At 36.0% G+C, this 23,584-nt stretch overlaps 1 protein-coding gene across 8 annotated transcripts in view; it reads left to right on the top strand.

The window, feature by feature from the left end:
* The window catches only part of slc8a1a (solute carrier family 8 member 1a), a 103,542-nt gene that overhangs the window by 28,401 nt on the left and 51,557 nt on the right, over window positions 1–23,584 (top strand). For 4 of the 8 annotated variants that reach the window (XR_015501956.1, XM_087272385.1, XM_087272387.1 and 1 more), the window contains exons 1-2: window positions 4,196–4,431; window positions 6,396–8,250. Coding sequence is in view for 7 of the 8 variants with exons in the window: in XM_087272385.1 (XP_087128511.1) it covers window positions 6,434–8,250 (1,817 nt within the window). In the remaining variant the exon portion in view is untranslated. Of the gene's footprint in view, window positions 1–4,195; window positions 4,432–5,189; window positions 5,282–6,395; window positions 8,251–23,584 lie in introns of those variants that run through there. The other 4 variants (XM_087272386.1, XM_087272384.1, XM_087272382.1 and 1 more) reach the window with 3 other exon arrangements.

The following is a 23,584-nucleotide window of genomic DNA, read 5'->3' as shown; positions in this document are numbered from 1 at the left end:
CACCAATAATATTCATATTGTTATTGATAAAACTTTACGTTGATGGTCCATTTGAGTATTATAGACGGTCTGCTTAATATCTGTTAATACTTTCCCTTTTAACAGACATTTAACGTTGCAAGTACGTCAATTTACCCTAACCCCAACCTAACAGTAAACTTATAATCTAATGAGAATTAGTTGACATGTATATGCAATGCGACTTAAATTCTACAAACAAAACATCAAAATAACGTGTGACCTTTTTATTAATGTTAAAAATAAAATAATAATAATAATAATAGAAACTTAGATAATATTGAGTCACATGCATTTTATCTTGATGTCTTGGATGTGAATTTATCCAATATTTAATCTTAAGTCACAACACTTATTAACCACAAACGGTCTCCATCCTGTATAACTTAAGATCTCCAAGATAGCTTCTATATAGCATAAACATGCATATATTTGCATTTACTTTGGCTTGTGTCTGCTTCTGGCTTCCTGTATGACTATGCAAGACTGCATTTATATAGTGCACACATGCATATATTTGCATTCCCATTGCTTTGCGTCTGTTTCCGTCTAGAGAGCCATCAGCACAATAAGAAACATGATTCAAATTAATGGAGGCCCTTCAGGTCATATTGGTCTAACGTAGGGAGACACATCACGACAGAGATCACGTCACTGGCAAATGTGACCTGGCATGCCATAACACTGACTCAAGATAGGGCACAAAAGTGTCTTTTCCACAGTTGCAGTTCGGTGATGAACACAGACAGCGAGCTGCACGGCACAGCTCTGAACTAATTCATTTAACAGCACACATCCTAAATACTGCAGGATGGAAAAGCTTACTAAAGATAAGCAAATAATGTCATGGTCATAATATATATTATTGTCTTTATAAGTACACTAAAAAACACCATTAATTAGACTATTTTTTAAGGTAGTGGTTGCAAACAATTTATCTGGGCTGAATTTACACAAACAAATTAAGTTACTACATTTACTAAATTTAATATGTTGCCGCCTGTTTAAATAGTTTGCAACCACTTACCTTGAAAATATTATTAAATTCAATTATTGGATATTTTAAATTGATTTAAATCCAATATTTTTACTTATAAAGAGAATAATATATAGTATGACCACTAGCCTGTTGCTTATTTTCTGTAATTATGCCAGATTTTAAATCCAGTTAATCTTTTTTTTTCAGTTTAAAATTATGTATAGTTACATATATTAAAAAAAATACTGTTATGCATAAATATTATTATCATTATGCTTTTTTATATCTAATTTTTCTTTCCTTTTTCAGTTTAAAGAGTTAAAAATTTAAAAATAGAGAAAAAAATAAAATGCACATTATTACACACATTTGCATGAGGCACTACAAACAGCACTGTAGTGTAGGCTGTAACATTTCTTGTTTGTAATGTAATATAATGTGTATTTATATGGTGCATTTATCATGGATGGCCATACACCCAAAGACCTTCACAATGACGAGGGGGTCTCTCCACACCACCACCAGTGTGCAGCATCCACTTGGATGAGGCGAAGGCAGCCACAGGACGACAGCGACAGTGCGCTCACCACACACCAGCTATTGGTGGAGTGGAGAGACAGTGAAAGAGGCAATTCGGTAGATGGGAAAGATTAAGAGGCCATGATGGTTAAGGGCCGATAGAGGGAATTTGGCCAGGACACCGGGGTTACACCCCTACTCTTTACAAGAAGTGCCATGAAATTTTTTTTTATTACCACAGAGAGTCAGGACCTCGTTTTAACGTTTCATCTGAAAGACGCTGCCCACAGACAGTATGGTGAGCCCTTTACTTTACTGGGGTATTAGGACCACAGGTTGAGGGCTTCCTGCTGGCCTCACTAACACCACTTCCAGCAGCAACAACAACCTAGTTTCCCAGGTTTTCCATGCAGGAACTGACCAGGCACAGCTCTGCTTAGCTAAAGTGCGTACCCGTTCTTGGCCTGCAGGGTGATATGGCTGTGGCTGTAACATGTATATGGTTTATGGCGGCAGAATCTAATAGAGGCCCTTAGCCAGCCTGGCGAAAGGGGTGGTTCCTTATTTTTTAGCTGAATTAGCTTGTTGGATGGTCATCATAAGCACACTTTTTGATGTACCAAAATATTACGTAAACATTTAGAATAAAGAAATATGACATTTATTATCGCCGGCAGCTAGCTCTCTGCAACTCTCACATGGTCACCCACTGAAGCTAAGCAGGGCTGCGCCCGGTCAGTACCTGGATGGGAAAATGGCTGCCATCGCGTCATCCAGATGGATGCTGCACACTGGTCGTGGATGAGGAAATCCCCCCCCCCATTGTGTCAAGCGCTTTGAGTGCCCAGAAAAGCGCTATATAAATGTAAGGAATTATTATTTTATTAATTTTTAAAACACATTCATTACACCATACTATCACTAGAAAATAAGTTCTAAATAAAAACTATGGCTTAATGTAATTTATTAGGCAAACAACAAATTGGCCAGAACATTCAACTTTCCTCAGTCAGAATTTGGCCATTTGAAATAAAACAAATTAATAATAATAATATTAGTATAGAGCTTCACTATTTTTCTAACCTCTTTTTATGGATAACAACAATACCCAAAATAGTATTCAAATATGTTTTAATAAACTTCACACTTTTTTATTAGTTATGTTTTCTTTCAAGAATAATGTCCAAGATTTAGAATAAAATTTACTTGTCAAATGTTTTCTCTATTTAAAAACAATACAGTAGCGAAAGATGACTTCCCTTATGTCAGATGTTTTCTTGTACAGCTGGTTGTTGCACTCTTGAAAAATAATTGTTTGCATTGGCCAAAACTGATTAACTAAAGTCACGCCAGGACTTCGCTTGGTCTTAAAGCCTTTTTCGATGAGCTATTTTTATTATTTATGAGAGCAGAAAAGAGCAATTGCTTTAAAGCAATAATGACGTTTCTCTCAGTGTGTAGATTCATGTTTTACCTGAAAGTTAGAGGAATGTTTGTGTTTTTTTATCAATTTTGGCTTGAGCCAGGGTTTCAATCAGGGAGCGGGAAATGGAAGTTACAGCCAAATGTGGACGGATTGCACAATTCAGTCTAATATGGAATAGCCTATTATATTTGCCAGCTTTATAAAGTTTTTAAAGATAATAAAAAAATGAAAACAACTTCACAGGGATATTGGAAACAGTATGAATAGAGATGTGGATAGCCTACACTTTTTTCGGCTACTATTTGCCTTCACTGTAGAAATATATTGGTTGCCTTCTTTTTTGAGGCTGAATCAAATTAACCTTATGAGTCCATTGAACTTATATTGTTAAACTGACTTAAAACAGCTTGCATAACTTATAAAATAAGTTATAACATAATTCGCAGTTATAACATTATCTTTTAAGAAGTCTAATAGATGTCTAATAGACGTCTAAACATAGTCATCTTGGTCTTGGCTAAAACAAGGCTAAATGTGGGTTGTCAGTGAAAATCTAATAGACTTCTTAGAAAAGATAATCAGATAAGCAGAAATGAATGCCTACACATAAAGTCTGTCTAATCTGTCTTTTTGACGACTAGTCTTTTGGGCTATTCTTAGATGTCTATTAGACTTTGACAGCCCAACTTTACATTTATTTACGTTTACATTTAGCCTTGTTTTAGTTAAACTGTCTGCATTTAGTTGTCTATTAAACACAAAATTGTTTGCTGGTTTAACTTAGCTTAATAAGTTACAATGTACTAAACTTGAACAATGAACAAAATAAACATACGCTGTATGACTATTGATCATATTTTACTGTATAGCCAACGATCAGAAAATGCTAAACTATATACAATAATATAGCCTATTTGGCATATAAAGGCTTTTATACAATAATATAGGGTTAATTATACTCTCAAATAGTCAAATTTTTCTGAGAATTTTGTTAATAAATTCCAACATTTAAAATATATGATCAGAAAAGTAGTCTAATATGTCTCTGAAGCGACATTAAGAGGACAAATTGTTGCTTTTAAATGGCATATTGAGATGTATGCGCTCTGTCTCAGTGTTATCAGCTCATGGGGGTCTGGCATGAAGCCACCGCACTATCCGAGCTCCTCCGGTCAGACAGGCAAATTCGCACGGAAATCGGAAAATGTGCTTGGAGCACTAAGGAAAAAGTAGTCTACAACTCTCCAGCGCACACTGTCTGTCCTCGTGCAGCTCTGAATGAGGCGCGTGTCTCTCACACAGCTCTCGTTACCGGAGTGATTCAACTACTGGAGGATGAGAGTGAACGGTCGCGGTACTTTGCAAATGAACGCTGCCGGTAAACGGTCCGGTTGAATGAGGTTGCTTTGCGGGAATCTTTGAGTGTCTTTTCCACAGCTGAATCTACATGTGGCGGCTTTCACATCACCTCAGCATTTCACTTTAGAAGGTACATGTATTTCGACTTTATTTAGTAGACTGTTTTGGTGTGTGTGTGTCTGTGTGTGTGTGTGTGTAAATTTAGAATATATAGTGTGGATTTTATATGTGAGACCGGAGGGTAAATTCACAATAATCCGTTTTTTCCTGTAATCTTGCAGACAAATGAATCATGTTTGAGTGTAGAGAGTTCAAACCCAGTTCATTAGATCTGTAATGCATCTTTCCATCCAGAACTAGCCTACTTCTTCATTTATTATTGCTATTTGGTAATTTACGACAGTGAATATTTTTTTTTATTATGAAAAATAACATGCCTAAAATTAATAATGGTGTACTGGTTTAAGATATTCACATGTCTTTGCCAAACTCATAAACTGGTGTTGGATTTTATTAGTTGGTGAGCAAATTGATCTCCCATTATTACCAGCTGAAAGTGCATTTAAAAAACTATAGACCACCCTGACCAGAATGATTGACCAGCTTATGCATTATTTTTGGATGAATTAAGCTTTTTTTTAGGGGTAATATGTTGCGTTTTAGTTTACATGCATATTTTGTACTGTGGTAAAAGCCTTTGTTAGAAAATTATGTGTGGTTATCATAGTAATTATAACTCTGCACTGGAGTCTGCTTAAACAAAGTTTGTACATGTATTTCTGTTTTAAGTGAAACATCTGTGTTATAAGAGGGTATTTTGCCTAAATCATTTTGGTGCAAACCATTCTGTATTTGCTTATCTAAAAACACAAGTATCTTGTTGTTTAGGTTTTTGTCACTCATCCATGTGGCTGAACCAGCTCATCCATCATTCATTCACTAATTAACAGATTTTTTCCTTCGCTGGATTTTAATTAAAGGTATAGTTTGACCCCCAAAAACAATGAAAATGTATTTGCTGTTATATACCCTCAGACTTAAAAACATGGGTAGACAAAATTAACACTGTTATAAACCCTCAGACTTAAAAACATGGGTAGACAAAATTAACACTGTTATAAACCCTCAGACTTAAAAACATGGGTAGACAAAATTAACACTGTTATAAACCCTCAGACTTAAAAACATAGGTAGACAAAATTAACACTGTTATAAACCCTCAGACTTAAAAACATAGGTAGACAAAATTAACACTGTTATAAACCCTCAGACTTAAAAACATGGGTAGACAAAATTAACACCCGAAACCCTTAACTGTACATTTAGATCTTCAGGAGTCACGGGTCATTTTGTTTTACATTGTTGCTCGTCATTGCTTTGGATTTTATGAATCACAAAGAACCATGCTTTCAGCTAATAATAATATTTATTGCTCTGCTAAATATAAAATTAATCTACATCTTGGATGGTCTGGGTGAACTGTCCCTTAAGATATTTTACAAAAACATGAGCATTCATTATCATTATGGGCTGCTGGGAACCACTGCTCAATTCAGGAGTAAAACGTGTGTATTTCTGCATTTCTGTCAAACCAACTGGTATTATTCTTCACCAAAGAAAATAGATTAAGTTGTTTTTGTTTTCTTTTTTTATCACCAAAAAACTTGCAGTTCCAGAGAGGAACAGTGTTTATTAGTGGAGTGGAGTGAGATGACCCTTCTCAATGAAAATCACTTCTGGCCAATACTACTCCAGGTTTTCCATTTCATATCAGGGTTTTCCATGTATCAAGTAATTGTGGACTCGGAGCAAAAGAAACTTTGATTCCTACATTAAAAAAACTCCTCTTTCATATCAAACTCTTGCTTAGCATTATTCAAATAGTCAGGTTGTGAATACCGTGAACACAGACAAGATGGTAAAAATGGTAGAAGTTCCCAGAACTATAAACTCTAAATAAGAGCTCTCTCTGAACATTCTTTGATTCAAGTTTGAGCATCACAACCAAATGTAGCTTTATCTCTTGTATTCTGGTCAGCTGTCATTATGTTCTATCATTCCTAACGGTTCTCCTCACTTTTTATTTTCTCACAGGGTACTGGAGAGCAGGAACAAAATACCTCACTGGGAACATGGGCCAATCTGGGACTTCATCCTATTTTTCTCTCGCTCTAAATCTCAGCATCTTCCTCTTAGTTTTCTCCTATGAGCTCACGCCAGTCATTGCAGGCAGCTCCAAATCGAGCTTAGATGTAGATACTTCCAATGCAAACTCTTCTCAAGAGACATGTGGTGGTAGTTATGAATGCAAAGAGGGGGTGATCTTGCCAATTTGGACACCGGTGAACCCGTCCTTTGGGGATAAGTTGGCCAGAGCCACTGTGTACTTTGTCGGTTTGTTCTACATGTTCCTAGGAGTATCCATCATTGCAGACCGCTTCATGGCTTCCATTGAGGTCATCACATCCCAGGAGAAAGAGATCACCATTAAGAAGCCCAACGGAGAAACCACAACTACTACAGTTCGTATTTGGAATGAAACGGTCTCAAATCTGACTCTCATGGCTTTGGGTTCTTCAGCCCCAGAGATTCTGCTGTCCGTGGTTGAAGTGTGTGGGCACAACTTTGACGCAGGAGAGCTGGGCCCAAACACCATTGTGGGAAGTGCAGCTTTTAACATGTTTGTCATCATCGGTCTCTGTGTCTCTGTGATACCCGAAGGAGAGCACCGGAAGGTCAAGCACCTGCGGGTCTTCTTTGTCACCGCCACTTGGAGTATCTTTGCATATACGTGGCTTTACCTGATTTTGGCAGTGATTTCCCCAGGTATCGTGGAGGTCTGGGAGGGACTTCTTACTCTGTTTTTCTTTCCTATTTGTGTATTATTTGCTTGGGTTGCAGACCGTAGACTTCTGTTTTACAAATACGTGTATAAACGTTACAGAGTTGGAAAGAAACGTGGGATAATTATAGAGACTGAAGGTGAACCAGAACTCCAGTCAAAGGCTGATATCGAAATGGATGGCGGGATGCTTAACTCTCATGCCGAGGAGTTTTTAGACGGCGCAGTTGATAATGAAGATAAAGACGCGGATGAGGACGAGGCCAGAAGGGAAATGGCCAAGATTTTGAAGGAACTGAAACAGAAGCATCCGGAAAAGGAGATGGAGCAGCTTGTTGAGCTTGCCAACTACCACGTCCTCAGCCAGCAACAGAAGAGCCGTGCTTTCTATCGCTGTCAGGCCACTAGACTTATGACTGGTGCAGGAAATATACTGAAGAAACATGCTGCAGATCAAGCCAGAAAAGCACTTGGTATCCATGAACTTCGATCGGAAGTCTCCGATAATGATATCTCCTCCAAGATTTTCTTCGACCCTGGGACATATCAGTGTTTGGAGAACTGTGGAACTGTGGCTTTGAACGTGGTTCGACGCGGCGGCGACTTAACCAGCACTGTGTCAGTGGAGTACAGAACTGAGGATGGCACTGCCAATGCAGGTTCTGATTACCAGTTCACTGAGGGTGTCATAATCTTCAAACCAGGTGAGACCGAAAAGGAGATTAGAGTGGACATTATCGACGATGATATATTTGAAGAAGATGAACACTTCCTGGTTCATCTCAGCAATGTCAAGGTCATATCTGAAGGAGCCAACAATGGAAACCCAGGTACCAATCATGTGGACGCTTTAGCTGGTCTTGGCCTTCCTTCAACAGCTACCGTGACTATCTTTGATGATGACCATGCTGGCATCTTCTTATTTGAGGAACCAATTGTTCATATCAGTGAAAGCATTGGCATGATGGAGGTGAAGGTGGTACGTACATCTGGAGCCCGTGGAGTAGTGGTAATCCCCTATAAAACCATCGAAGGCACAGCCAAAGGTGGAGGAGAGGACTTTGAAGACACCCATGGAGTCTTGGAGTTCCAGAATGATGAGATTTCGTAAGTGATTTTTTTACTTCTATGAAGAGTGTTTGGCATTTTGTTGCAAAATGACAAACTGTGTAATGGGTGGCAGAGTTATTCACCGTTCAAATGACAATGTGACAATTTGAGACCATTCTGTGCTATAACTTGTTCAGTTGGATCAGCGCCATGTCCTACATTATTTTAATTGAGTAAATTCAGAATATAAACTTGGTTATAAACTTTAGAATTTGCAGCTATTACAAATTTGTCATTAAAATATATTAAATATTAAATATTGCTGGCCAATATAAATGTGTTAACCATAAATTTGAAATACTGGCCTGACAAGACATGCAGAAGAAATCCTTACTCTTGAGCGCTACAAGTAGTGTTACTGAAAATGATAAAGTCTCCAAGCCATCCAATTGTTTTTATCTCCTCAGTCTTTGCTCTTTGTTTCTCAAAAAATGTGTTTCCCCCTTTATCTTTGTGCCTGCCTCATTTTCCTTTGCAGCTCTTCTGTTCCTTTTTTAACCATCTCATTTCTCCACTGGCTTTGCTCCCCAAAGCCATTTGCAACCCAGGCTCATTCTAATTGCGTACCCTTATATACATTTCCAGAGAGAGCAAAATACGTCCCAGGAGCTGTTTTTTTTTCACGGATATGTTTTCACAAATCCGTCAGAGGCCACTGTGTACGATTTTTCAGATCTCAAATTTCTCTCACGAGTGCCACTCTCCCCACGCACCCGCTCTCCTCGCATAAAGCCTGGTTTATACTTCTACGTCGAGTGATCGGTGTGACCCTAGGTGGATGCCTTGCGCGTTGCTGTGCATTTATACTTCTGCACAATGTTTGTGTTGCTCTGCAATAACCCTTCCGAAACGCTAGCTGGCAGTAGGTTTTTATGTTCCTCTGTGTTTATTCGCTAGTGTTTTGTATTTTCTAAGTGCTACCTTAATGTAAAAGTGGCTAAAACTTGCTAATTTTAAGCCGGGAACCAGCGGATGTGCAACAATTTTAATCATAAGGTAAATACAAAACTAAACTTTCCATCTTGAGCTCCTTCATGGGACTCAACACTTGTAAACACTCGCTTCAACAGTTTTGCGCGGCTCTCGGTCTTGCCCGCGTTCATCAGCCCTACCAAGCTGACCAATCACACAGATTGCTGTATGCGTCTTTGTGACGTGTAGTTTCATTTTTTGAGAAGTGGGCGTCGGTGACAGCCATGGCAAGGGCTATGCGTCTACGAGAACGCAGCCCCCAGAGCAAATATGCGCATGACGCAGAACTATAAATCAGCCTTTAGTCAACCAAAAGCCACTGTTGACTGACTGGCTGACTGACTAACCAACCGACTGATGCTCTTCACCTTCCCTAAACTAGTAGTATTATTTTAAGTAGTATATATTAAGTAGTATGTATTAAGTAGTATTTTGAAAAAAAAAAACAATTGACCCGCCCATCCCCTTCCCTAAACCCAATCACAGTGTTTTGAAAAGCAATCCAGAAAAAAAAGCCCAAAAAAAGCCCTTGCCTAATTTTTACGTTTTCAGATTTGATCACATTTTCACCCAGTTATTTACTTGTTTATTTTATTTTTTGGCTTGTAATTTTGTTCTACCCGCTTTCTGGAACTGTTTTTTACCAGACTGAAACCCTGTTATCGTGGTCAACTCCGCTGTGCATCTCAAGTCTGCCGACGTATGTTGTCGAGCTAACTGAACAAACTGGTTACAGCAGAAAAGCTGTCCACTTGCTGGTAAGCAAGAGAACGAATGGCTACATAATTTGTGATCTACAGGAAAGAAAATATAGGGCTACGTTTTCAGAATGAGCCTACTGTAAGTTTATTTGCACACTTTAATTTAGAATCTAAATGTAATTATTAGTTTTGTATAGGAATAGATTCCAGATCTCTTGCTTTTACCAGAACCCTATATGGGGGAAAAGTGTTAAAAGACAGTGCAGTTTTGGGTTCAAATTTACTGCATATTATTATATAATTAATACGTCATTATATCATGCATTTTCACATCAAATGTGGTCTTAATTCACTTAAAGTGGTGTAAAAACTGTTTAGCTTGATCTAAAGCTACTTTGAGATACTTTTATTGCTTGAGGTGATTAAGTTCTTCCAATAACAGACCTTTGACACACAATAAAGGCTTTGATAAATGTGCTCCTTGAAGTCTGAACTGAATGAAAAAGCATCTGCTTTGGAGTGAATGAGCTAAGTAGAAGTTTTCCACTAGTCGGATCTGCTTAATCTGTGTAGAGACATGCCACAGAATGTCTCAGAGCTCCAGAACTGCTCATTTGGGTGACTAATTGCATTTCCATAACCGTTGCAACCGTCGTGCTCCAGCGTCAGGACTTCTGGCAGGGAAGAGGCTCTCCTCACCCATCTCCCCATCTGGCGCCCGGCCTCAGATCATTTATTGGTATGATCACATACTTGACAAGGTGGCCTGAACCCCAGATATTTTCCATGACAGGGAGGATATAATGATAACAGATTTACACGGTCAAAGATAAACAGCTCGGAATTTGCTCCAAGATCTTGAAATGGAAAAGCTCCCTGGCTTGTGCTTATTTTAAACTGATTAATGGGAAGACACGCACAAATGTAAACAGAGGTAAACGTATTGCTTTGAAGTAAGCAACCTACACCATGCTGATCTGGCTTTGCCTACACATGAAGTTCCATATATGGACAGATTTGGACGCTGGATCTTATTTGAGGACAACTGTTGGTGGTGGATGCTTTTATATGGTGCTACGTCAATTCAGTATCCCTTTACTTGTAATTTAGATCGAATCAGCTATTTGGATTTGTTCACTAAAGGAGAGTCTGACAAGAAAGAGGTGATTTGTTTTGGGAGGTTTTAAGTAGGCCAGATGGCAAATGATTCAGTGCATCCCATATTGAAAACAAGAGATCGTATTATAGATTAGACACTCAGGATGTTAATAAAGAAGTGAGGTAAATGAGGACCCTTGGGTATCTCAGTAGTCCTGGTAAATTTGGAACTGTTCAATGTCTTTATCTGTCTCCAGTCAGTATGTTTGTCTTCACAGCAGTAGTCCTGTTTTCTCTTACTTGCTTTGATTATTGTTAAAGTAAATCTATAACTGACGTCTGACTGCATGAGTACAAAGCGGTCTTAAAAATACATGTAAATGCTATTGGGTCACTTTATGCCAACTAAACCAGAGGTCTCCAGCTGAAAAAAATTACATATTTTCTACAACTATATATATATTTATTTACATTTAGTCATTTAGCAGACGCTTTTATCCCAAGTGACTTACAAATGAAATATAATATACCCATATATATATATATATATATATATATATATATATATATATATATATATATATATATATATATATATATATATATATATGTTGAAAGTTGACTTATATCTTATCAAAGTGGAACACGCCACAATTTGTGATTTATTTGTAAGAAACATATACACATGCTGCTTGACAGCACATAAAATGTTGCAAAAATAATTCAACATTTGCAAATTTTTGCATAATGCAAATTTTACTGCTAAATAAATGCAGTCAACACATTAATCACTGCACATTCTAGTAAAAATGTAATAATAACAGATATTTCACTGCAGAAATAAAACATACGTCCTCAGCACACAGATTCATGCAAAGTTATTTATAACATAACGCATAACGCAAAACAAAGGCTTTAACGTTCAGCCATATTACACTGTCAGAGACTTGCATAGCCAAATACTTTACCACGCACTATGATAGTGCACACTAGAAAGCTGCTCATAATCCTTCTCAAATCAGGCTTTTTTCGCAGTTACTGTCTCATCTTGGTTATCAGAAGTCTCTTCACTCAACATCTACACGTGTTCACGGGGAATGATGTTTACACATGCTGTTTGTCACACCTCCACGGTTTTTGTGAGCTTCACGGTTCATTCACAAAATATGTCTGTGTCTATGCTTCGCAAAGGGTAACAGCCAATAACATTACTTTTCCAGGGTTGCGTAAATGTTATTGGCTAGCATATGCTAGGAAATGCATGGAGCGATTTACTGGCATCTGTTTTGACAAAGTTCACAAGAATCTTTGACTGTGACATAAGAATAATCTAAGGGCAGTTTCACCTTAGTGTGTAAAACTGGCATGTAATTTAGGTCAAAAAACATGTGATTTGCACAGTGTGACTAGTCAACTTCATTCAAAAAGTGTCACAGCAAAGCATTAAATTCAGTGCAACCCCTGGTGTATATATATATATATATATATATATATATATATATATATATAGTTTACACTGTAAAAAGCGATTACTTAAAGGGAGTAAACCCATTGCCTTAAAAAGTGACATTGATTTTACTTAAAAAAAATGTAAGTATTCTTTTATAACTTAAAGCTGTTAAGTTCACTTAACTTATTTTTTATGATGCACATGCTTCATTTACTTAATAATTTCAGGGCAATGGGTTTACTCCCTTTTTAAAAGACAACTAAAGTTTTTTTGCAGTGTATGTTTCTTAAGTCAGGGTGTAAATCTTTCAGGGTGAAAATTGTAATTTTGTTTTCCATAGAAACAATAAATTAAGCAATAAGCATAACGCCTATGACATTCAATATTTTGGCTTTCATCAATATTTAGGCATGCCTTTCTTCTGAAAGTCAAGAAGTCCCCCAGAAATTTGACTTGGGTAATTTTCCAAAATTTGGTTGATTTGAGATGCAATGACCTTATGAATTTGGATCTATTCTTGGTGCATTTGCGTTTTAGCATTTATTAGGGTTTTATAAAAGATGCTGTCATGTTAATCTTGCTGCACTTTAGGGCTAAATCCTTATTTATTAGCATACAGGGGAGTTTTCGGACATTTTCTTCAGTGAGCAGAACATAACAAGCAAGAGGGAGTGTAATGAATGTGAATGAAATTTTGACATGGGAAAAAGAGGGGGAAACAGATGAAGAACACAGAAATAGTATGTTAGGTATGTTTATCTTGGCTCAGGCCTGAACCTCATATAAACACTGTACATGGAGGGGACAATGTCTCTTGGGGTTGGGGATTTCCATCAAGAAGATCTGCAAAATTATTGAGCACAAATTCAACTTTAAAGATAGATATTATATATGAAGCTGTTTCTGAAATGTCTCATATGCATGCAAATTAATTAATTCCTAACACAAAAACTAGCACACTTCCACATTGTAGAATAAGGTAAATAAAAAAGTCATTGTAAAATAAAAAAAGCTACTTCTTTTTGCTCAAAAGACCAAAAGAACCATCTTTTTTAGAGTTTGTTTATGTGCTTATCACCAAAAAAGGTCTTCTACGTGCTTATATTATTTGTCCTCTGTCTAATTTCTTCATGTCTTTGAGTTGGTGGTGTTGCAAAGACCAGTATGATGTCTAAGGACTGTTTCAGTAATGTCAGGTAGTAGGGATAATTTAAATGCGGCTTAAAATGCTTCCAGCCTCTTTGGTCTAATTAGTGTAACAGTCAAAAGTGTAGTTATGGTCTTTAGATTGACCCTTGTTGTGAGGACACAGTATGCTCAAGTGAACTCAGTGCACAGTTCTTGCCTCTGCCTGTGGCTGATTAGATGACTTGTTCAGTGGTCATGTGACTCTGACAGCGAACCTTGGCTAGTGCATCTCTATATGAGCTCTCTGAAACACACGCTTATGGGTGCTGATGTTGAGTTGAGTAAGAACGGAGTAAAAAAAGTATTTTTCTTGTAATTGAGGACAATGTTTACATGCAACTGAGTTAAACCCTCACTAATCACTAGGCCCACACGCAATCAGCGCATGCAGAAATCTGCAGATTTTTAGCCCATCATTGAGTTTATATATTTACTTATGTAAATGTGTGTAAATTTATATTTATCCAACTTTGAATTAATTTCAGTAATAATATTGAGTAATATGAAAGTGTTCATTTGATTTATTTACAATACAGTTTGTAAAGTAATATTTTCTGTCTTTTAGCAGATATATTATATGAGAGACTTGCTTCATTTACCAAATAAGTAATTCTAGATGAATATCCATTGTAACTGTTAAAAAAAAAGTAAAAAAAAAAAACATTATTTTTAATTTCATAAAATTTTAATAAAAGATTTTAGTTATGATACTCCCTAAATAATTTCCCCAAAAATCTGCCGATCTTTTACAGAATTCATAGCAAAAAATGTCCGCAGATTCTGTTTGGCCCCACTAATCACTAGCTTAGTCCTGGATTTATCAGGGGTCCCCACAGTGTAAGGAACCAACAATTACTCTGACATATGTTTTATGCGGCAACTAACAACTAAGTTGAACCTTTTACACAAAAATAATTGCTTGTTATTTTTGAACAATTCATATAGATATTTTTGTCTTGCACAAAATGAACTGACAATTTTAAATGTAAATTACCAGAAGTGCTTATATGAAGAAGAACCGAAAATATTCATATATTTTACAGCATAATATCATTATAAATCATAGTTTTTATTTTTTTATTTTATTCATTTTCTTTTCAGCTTAGTCACTTTTTATTAATCTGGGATAGCCACAGTGGAATGACCTGCCAACTTATCCAGCAAATGTTTTATGCAGCGGATGCCCTTCCAACTACAATCCATCTCTGGTAAACATCCATACACACTCATTTACACATACACTACAAACAATTTAGCTTACACAATTCACCTGTACTGCATGTCTTTGGACTATGGGGGAAACTGGAGCACCCTAAGTTAAACACACACGATAAAGGGGGAGAACATGCAAACTCGACACAAAAATACCAACTGACCCAGCCGAGGCTCGAATCAGCAACCTTTTTGCTGGGAGGTGATCGTGCAACCTATTGCGCCACCATGACGCCCTTTTTATATTAACTTTTTTGATATATTTTTATATTAACTTTTTTTAAAATATTTTATATTTACTGAAAATAAATGGACACATTTTGGATATAGCAAAAGGCCTTTAAATAGTTATTGAAGGAGCGCATTTGACACTGTTAGAGTACAAAGTGTCTTGTCACTGTAGTGTACCTTCATGGATCAGATTTGTTACTTTGATAAAGGTTCAATATTTTATCTGCAGGTTTTAAAAACCATAGGTACATTTTGGTTTCCCATGGTACAAATCAATTCCTTAAAGGTTTAAACTGCAATATTACAAATTTGTTTCTTAGTCTTAAGGCACAATTCTGCCACAGTAACAAGGGTTTGTACAACATTGCACCATTTTTTCCTCAGAGTGTTCTGAAATGTAATAAACCTATAATGTCAAAATAAGTGCAAAAAAAAATCCTATATTATTACTACATGAGATTCATTTTCACCCACATTTTTATTAACTTTATTTAATTAGTTTTAATTATGCTGACTAATGAAAATTTAAATCCAAGTAATACTTCAGTGGAGAAGTTGTCATATTTCAGTGCAGTAATAAAATGATGATTATATTTTACTACGCAATTTTCACTAAAACAATAATTGACTGACTTTTTTGATGTAAATATGTGTCTGTACATCCGGTTGTTATTATTAAATAAATTCACATCAACCCAATCAAATTGCATAAGGTAAACATCCAATTTACAAACTCCAATGTATTGTTTGTCATGTGCAATTGTATTGCATTAGCTCATTCTAGCTCAAATTGAACAAGCAGCAGTCCTTTTTGAGACTCTCCTCTCTTTTTACTGGTCAAGAAATATGTCCTGATTCCGCAAGAGAAGGAAAGATGCTCCTGGGTTTATGGTTATGTTTTTGGAGCGTGTTTTCCCCTCTAGTCGAGGAGGAGAGGGCCTTCTGTCACCACAGTCCTCTGCCAGCTCAGACAAACAGCCTGTCAGTTGATTTCATGTGACTCGCTGCACAAGGCACACATAGAGTCGGCAGCAGTGCACCATTAAATCACCGCGGCCGTCTCTGCTGAGAATATTCATCATATTAGGTAGCCCCTTTTGGCCAGTTATTATCTCATGATTATCTGTGACTAATTCACATTATTTCTGCGTCTGCGGAATGCTTAGTTTTTTTGTATGTGATGTGTTTCCCAAATTTTTATTACACATTTCTGAAACCACTTGATGATAGGCAGTGGTGGAAAGAGCACTGAAAAATTACATTTTGGGGGGGGGTTGGCTTTTTTTCAGTTGTGTGTAATATATATTTGTGTGATATATATAATAATTTTTTATGTATATTTTTTTTTTGTAAGATAAGTATTAAATTTGGTTTCTTCTCAGTATTTAAAGGAACATATTCTAGTTTTCAATGTTTGTAGGGATTATTGAATAATGACCTACAGTAACTCGTGATGGCCACACCTGCAATTCTCAAAGACGACCACTTTTTTCATATAAAAAGGTGAATTTTGCCAAACGGTTACAAGTTTGCATCCGTTTGCAAATCTCTCTGTAATTTGCCCCTGCAGTAAAGTGTTATATATTCACACAAAATATATTTTACGCCAGACTGCTTCACCAACAAGGAGTCAGCTGAGTTGTTTCTTAAAAATGGGTCAATTGGAGAACATGTCCAGATCAAGTTACTTCATATTTTGAGAATGTTTCCAAGTTTAAGCATGTGCTTGAAAACTGGCTGTACTAAACCTCCATGTTCAGTCTAGACGTTGTAAATGGTGTAAAAATAATTTGCTTTTATTGTTGTTTTTGGATTGTCTGAATACCAGGCTCCGCCCCTTTCTGGAGAAGAACCTCATTTGCATTTAAAGGGACATACAAAAAAGTCACATGCAAAATTATTCAAATTTGAACAATTATAATTAATGATCTGTGGGATTTTTCAGCTGAAATTCACAGATACATTCTTGGGATACCAGAAATTAATTTTACATCTTATGAAAAGGAGCATGTCATGTCTCCTTTAAGTATGCACCCTGTGGGGAAAAAGAGGTCAGGTTATGTAGCTTTACATAACCTTGATGTGCATTGCATTAATGCATAAATTGTTTAATTTACGAAACCATACTGAGAATGTTCTTCCTCTTAATGGAGGTCATGAAAATTTGATCAAATATGGAAAATGTGCCCGCTTTGATGAAATAACTCAGCAGTTGGCTTTCAGAAAGTCAGTAATCATCAGGATGACCCTCAGTGTGCCTTAAAGGCGAGTTTGTTCTTAGTTGGTCTATAAAGTAAAAGGATTTTTCAAGTGTGTAACAGTTAGCACACACTTTATGTTGCCCTTTAGCAGTTTTATTATGTACAGTTGAAGTAAAAATGATTAGCTTTCCTGTGAATTTAGTTTTATTTTTTAAATATTTCCCACTTGATGTTTAACAGAGCAAGGAATTTTTCACAGTATTTCCTATAATATTTTTTTCTTCTGGAGAAGTATTATTTGTTTTATTTCCTCTAAAATAAAAGAAGTTTTTAATTTTTCTAAAACCATTTTAAGGTCAATATTATTAGCCCCCTTAAGCAATATTGATTTTCAATTGTTTACAGAACAAACCACAATTATATTATGATTTGCCTAATTATTTGCCTAAATAACTTAATTAACCTAGTTAAGCCTTTAAATTGCACTTTAAGCTGAATACTAGTATCTTGAAAAATATCTAGTAAAATATTAAGTACAGTCATCATGGCAAAGATAAAAGAAACCAGTTATTAGAAATTAGTTATTAAAATATTTATGTTTAGAAATGTGTTTAATCTTCTTTCTGTTAACAGAAATTTAGACTTCAACTCTATATAAAAAAATTATAATTTTTTTCTATCTATTTTTTTCTATCTATTTACTTTTGATTTTAGTTGATTTTAAAAATGTATTTTCCACCACTTTAAATTTAATCAAATTTGATTTGACCTTGAATACCAGACAGGGGTACATTTCCCAAACCACTACATAACTCGCGGCTGACCTATCATAGTATGATGCATCATTTGGGAAAAGAATGATGTAGTGACGAGTGTTTCCCAAAACCCATAGTTTGTTTGTTGCAGATCCGTCGTTTGAATGTAAAATTTCCATAATGACGCTTTAAACGGGGTGGAGTAACAACTTCTTAACAGAAAATTTTTTTTTTTGTGCAAATCATATTGTTTTACACGCACACGCATTTTAAAAAAATCTAATCTTAGTTTTAGTAAAAACATGCACTCGTTTTCCATATTAATGGAAATATATATAAATGCCACATATATGACCAATGTTTCTTTTATAAATATCAATTCCATATTCTATTCTAAAACTGTATTCTAATCTCATAAATAAATCTTATAAGTCATTAATGGTTGTAATTTACAGCAGGCTATAGTATTTATTGTTATAAAGTCTACTTTAACAATATGACAAATTCAAATAATTGCAGAAATGTTATAACCAACAGCCCCTTGTCATATACAGCTACACTTCTTAATAATTAACCTACTATGAAATAAAACCATTTACGTGTGTTATTTATTTTTGTTTTCACAAGCTTTAGAGATGTAAAGTAAATTTCACTTTTAAATAATAGTTCACCTATAGCTTTCGTGATGAGGCTTAAATGTTTTCAGAGCTCTGCGAAGGAGCGCTATTTTCAATATGAAGATCGTTAAAACTGAACTGTTAAAATACTTTGAAAGCAAATTACACCTAAGAGAGATAATGTTTTTTTTAATCATTCCAAGTTTAAATGTTGGAACATTCTAAAGGAATGGGGTATGGGGGGATAACTGAGAATAGAACTCAACCAGGAACTATGCTTCTAACTACAGCTGGTGTAGGTGTAGTTGCAAGCGTACAAGTTTACAAAGCAGTTTGTCAATGTATAATGGATTTGGGTAACAGTAAATCAACAAACTATTTTTGTAATGACACAACTTGTGACATAGTTGGCTAACGATGGTTTTCGGAAATGCACCCTAGGTCAATATAACAAGGGCGCTGGACAATGGAGGTGAGGATGCAGAGTCTTAATTCAAAAGAGAATAGTCAGACAGACAAGGGTCAATTACAGAATCAAAAAGGGCAATCCAAAACTAGGCAAGAGATCACTACAGGCAGTAACACCAAAAATCAACAAAAAAAGCAAAGAATCAAACCATGGCACAGCAAGGAGAAACACTTTGTGATGTCTAAGGTAGAACAAGATTGGTAGAACAAGAATACAATTCTGGTGTATTCATTGTCCATGTAATTGTGGTGTATTCATAGCCCATCTCATTATGATCCTCCGGCTATGTGAGTTTAATCAGTGTAAAACAGGAACAAGTGTGTGTGAGGTGCATGACAGGACTTGTAGTTTGTGTGGAGGCAGAATTGTAGTCAGAGTTAACAATCACTCTGAGCTAGATCGCTGGTGACTGTAACATCATCACTTTTCCCCTTATATTAATATTAATATTAATATTATATTTATTTCATTTTATGTTTTCATTTATTTATTTAAGATTTTGAATGAATATTTATTGCATTACCACTTAAAAATATAGAATTTGGATTTGGTGGATAACAGCCAGATTGATCAAATGATGAATTAATCTTTCATTATTCCCCTATTCATGTAAGAAAACGGATATGGAGGTTACAATTTCAGCAGTGGAAAATCTCTGCTGAACTTCTCCCTTAGCAGTGCAGAAGAATGTAAACAACTATTTGGCCCTCATTCATTCAGCTACAGTATGTTGTTGTCGGGACAGGCGTAGATTTGGATTTAAAAGTCATTTTCCTGACAGCAATTATTCCAGCTTTCATAACTACAAGAAGTTCCACACATACTTTCAAACTGCTTCCTCTCTCACTGTAAGGTTTTCCTCCTTTTTTTCCATGATTATTTTGAACACATAAACTCCATGATGTATTTTCCATGACTTCAGCTGAACGGCAACATGAGGGCGGGCAGGAAGATGGGAAATATCCTCCTACAAACTTGGAAAAATGGATCACAATGACAGATAGTTATGTTTTACTGTAGAGAGGAGAAACTGTCTAAAATTAAACAAAAGCAGGAGGAGTATGCTTTTTTTATTTTGAGATTTGAGATTTGTCCTTGAAGCTTCACTCAGCAAACTGCGAGGCACCCACACATTGCAGGGGAGTAACTTACTAAAAGTGGCGATGCTAATGTACCGAATTACGGTTTGATTAGCATGACAGTAGCTCTGCAAATCAGAGCAGCTTTGCCAGCGTCATGCTGCTTTTTTTCCCAGTGTGCAGTTTTATGAAATGCTGCATGTTTAGTTTTTATGTGCTCAGCTTTACAGACAGGTGAACTGTGGCAAATGCACAATTCTGTCCTTATGTATCGTTACAGTTTTACTCATTTATTTTAGGTTTGCTTACAGAGTTCAGTGGCCTGTTTGTAATCTCTGAGGTTTGATTTGTATTGGGAAAGAAATGGTAGCATTGTTTGGTACAATTAAAACACTGCAACATGAAAATACGGGGGCTTAGTGATTTGATCCGCCTCACAGCAAGAAGGTTGCTGGTTTCTGTGTAGTGTTTGCATGTTCTTCCTGCGTTTACGTGGGTTTCCTCTGTGTGCTCCGTTTTCTCCCACAGTCTAAAGATGTGCTATAAGTGAATTGGATGAACAAAATTGGCCATAGTGTATGAATGTGTGTGATTGTGAGAGTGTATGGGTGTTTCCCAGTACTGGGTTGCGGCCGGAAGGACAACATATGCTGGATAAGTTGGCGGTTCATTTAGCTTTTAAATTTTTTAAAGCTTATTAATTTTTTCCCAATTGTAACTTCTGAGGTGTGTAAAGCCTTGAAGAATTTAGATGTTTCTAAATTGCCCGGTCATGATAAATTAGAACCTTATTTTTTAAAGTTAGATTAAAGTACTGTTTTTTTTTGCTCCTTCTTTGACTCATATTTTTAATCTTTCACTTTTATCAAATTAAGTCCCAGTGATATGAAAACCAACGTTTGTTCTCCCCCTGTTTTAAGAGGGAGATGCCAAACAGACAAATAATTAAGCTGTATGTCCTGGCTATAGTCCTTAATTAATTAGCAAACAATCAATTAAAGGATTTTCTTGAAGTAAATAGTACTATATATAAATTTCAATCAGGTTTCAGAAAGCAACACAACACTATTACAGTGGTTTTAAAGGTATTAAATGATTTTATTGATTCTGTGGACACACAAAAACATTAAGCATTAGCAGCTTTTGTAAAAGGGCAAGGCAATGCGCAGTAGGTAGTGCTGTCGCCTCACAGCAAGAAGGTCGCTGGGTCGCTGGTTCGAACCTTGGCTCAGTTGGCGTTTCTGTGTGGAGTTTGCATGTTCTCCCTGCCTTCGCGTGGGTTTCCTCCGGGTTCTCCGGTTTCCCCCACAGTCCAAAGACATTCGGCACAGGTGAATTGGGTAGGCTTAATTGTCCGTAGTGTATGAGTGTGTGTGTGAATGTGTGTGTGGATGATTCCCAGAGATGGGTTGCGGCTGTAAGGGCATCCGCTGCGTAAAAACTTGCTGTATAAGTTGGCGGTTCATTCTGCTGTGGTGACCCCGGATTAACAAAGGGACTAGGCCGACAAGAAAATGAATGAATGAATCTCTTGTGAATTTATTATCTTTGAACCATTAACTCTACATTAATAAGAGTTAGTAAGCAGTTTATAACTGCAGCTATAAATGCTGTATCCTTGACCTATAACCACATTTATAATGTGCTTAATAATTGTACTTTCATACTTTGTAATGGATTTATTTTTCATTACTATCTATTATAAAGTGTTACCAAACATTGTGCAGCCCTGTTCATCGATCTTTTTAAAGCTTTTGATACAGTGGATCATAGTTTGCTGTTAAAAAGTAGTGGTTTATCTGATCATATTATTGATTGGTTTAAAAATTATTTTACAAGTCGAAATCAATGTGTGCAACTGGATGGCCTTGTTTCTAGGGTTTTGAATGTAACTAAAGGAGTTCCACGGGGTTCAGTACTGAGGCCACTTCTTTTACCTAATACTAAACTAAAAAAGCAAATGTTCACTATTTACGCTGATGATACAGTCATATACACTGCTGCATCTACACCCAATCTGGCCCTTTCTCAACTATAGATTGCTTTTAATGTACTTCAGCATAATTTATCTGGCTTAAAACTACTTTAGTTTTAAATACTGATAAAACAAAACTTATGTTATTTTCAAAGTCAAAACAAACTAAGCAAAAGCTCTATTACTACTACTCATGTGCAGAGATTGAATTGCTGTCCCAGTATAAATATCTTGGAATTTTAATTGATGGTACACTTTCTTTTAGTTCTCACATTCAGCAGTTGGTGAAAAAATTAAAAGAGATTTTAGGCTTCTATTTAGATTAAATAAAAATATATATATTATTAAATTAAATTAAAAACTGCCTTTCTTTTGATGCAAAAAAGAAGCTTGTTGATGCAACATTTAAGTCGATATTAGACTACGATGATGTTATATATGTTCATGCTTTGACTCAATGTCTGCATGCATTGGATACTGTTTACTATGGTGCACTAAGATTTATAACTAATCTTAAATCTCTTACTCATTGTATGCTGTATACTAGGTTGGTCTGCTTTGTCCATTCGTAGGCTTAAGAATTGGCATATCTTTGTTTACAAATCTATACTGGGTTTACTCCCATCATATCTGAAGAATTAAATTTGTAAAAAGCCTGTCCCTAACTCTGGCCTTCGGTCACAGGATATTTATTTACTGTCTGTTCCTAAAGTGCGGACTGAGATGGGAAAAAGGCTTTTAAATACGCAGCACCTTTTGCATGGAATAATCTAGAAACTAAGTAACAAGTTTAAACAATTGATTTTACTAAATGCTTTTAAAAAGAGTATAAAGGATTTAGAAATTGAAACAGGCTTGTAGATGTTCTGAATAGTTTGTTTGTCAGTGTGTGATTCAGGTTAACTGTCAATTGTTTGTTGTTTGTTAGACCGATGTGACATGTATACTTCCTAATTTTGGCCAGGATGCTCTTGTAAAACAGATTTTTAATCTCAATGTGTCTTTCCTGTTAAAATAAAGGTTATACTAATAATAATAATGATAATAATAATTCCGCTATGGAGACCCCTGATGAATAAAGGGACTAAGCCAAAAGAAAATGAATGAATGAATGAAATTAACAAAAACAATGTCATACCATTTTTTCATGCTAATTAATTTTATCATGGGACGCACAATAGTAAGCAGCTTGTTAAATTAAAATTAGGATTTGTCTGGAAAAATCCACTTCCCTCTTAAGTTCCTACTGCTAAGTCGATGTCGTCCATGGATAAAACTGGCCTATAACAGATCAGGATAGACAGAGAGGAAGCGCAATGGAAATAACAGCACTTCAGAAAACAAGACCTATTCCTGGATACACTTGAGAGGGTATTATTTTGG

This window comes from Danio rerio, chromosome 11 (assembly GCF_052040795.2).
Source record: "Danio rerio strain M-AB ecotype USA chromosome 11, GRCz13ab, whole genome shotgun sequence".
Classification (NCBI taxonomy): Eukaryota; Metazoa; Chordata; class Actinopteri; order Cypriniformes; family Danionidae; genus Danio; species Danio rerio.
This window is presented reverse-complemented; position numbering and strand designations above follow the sequence as displayed.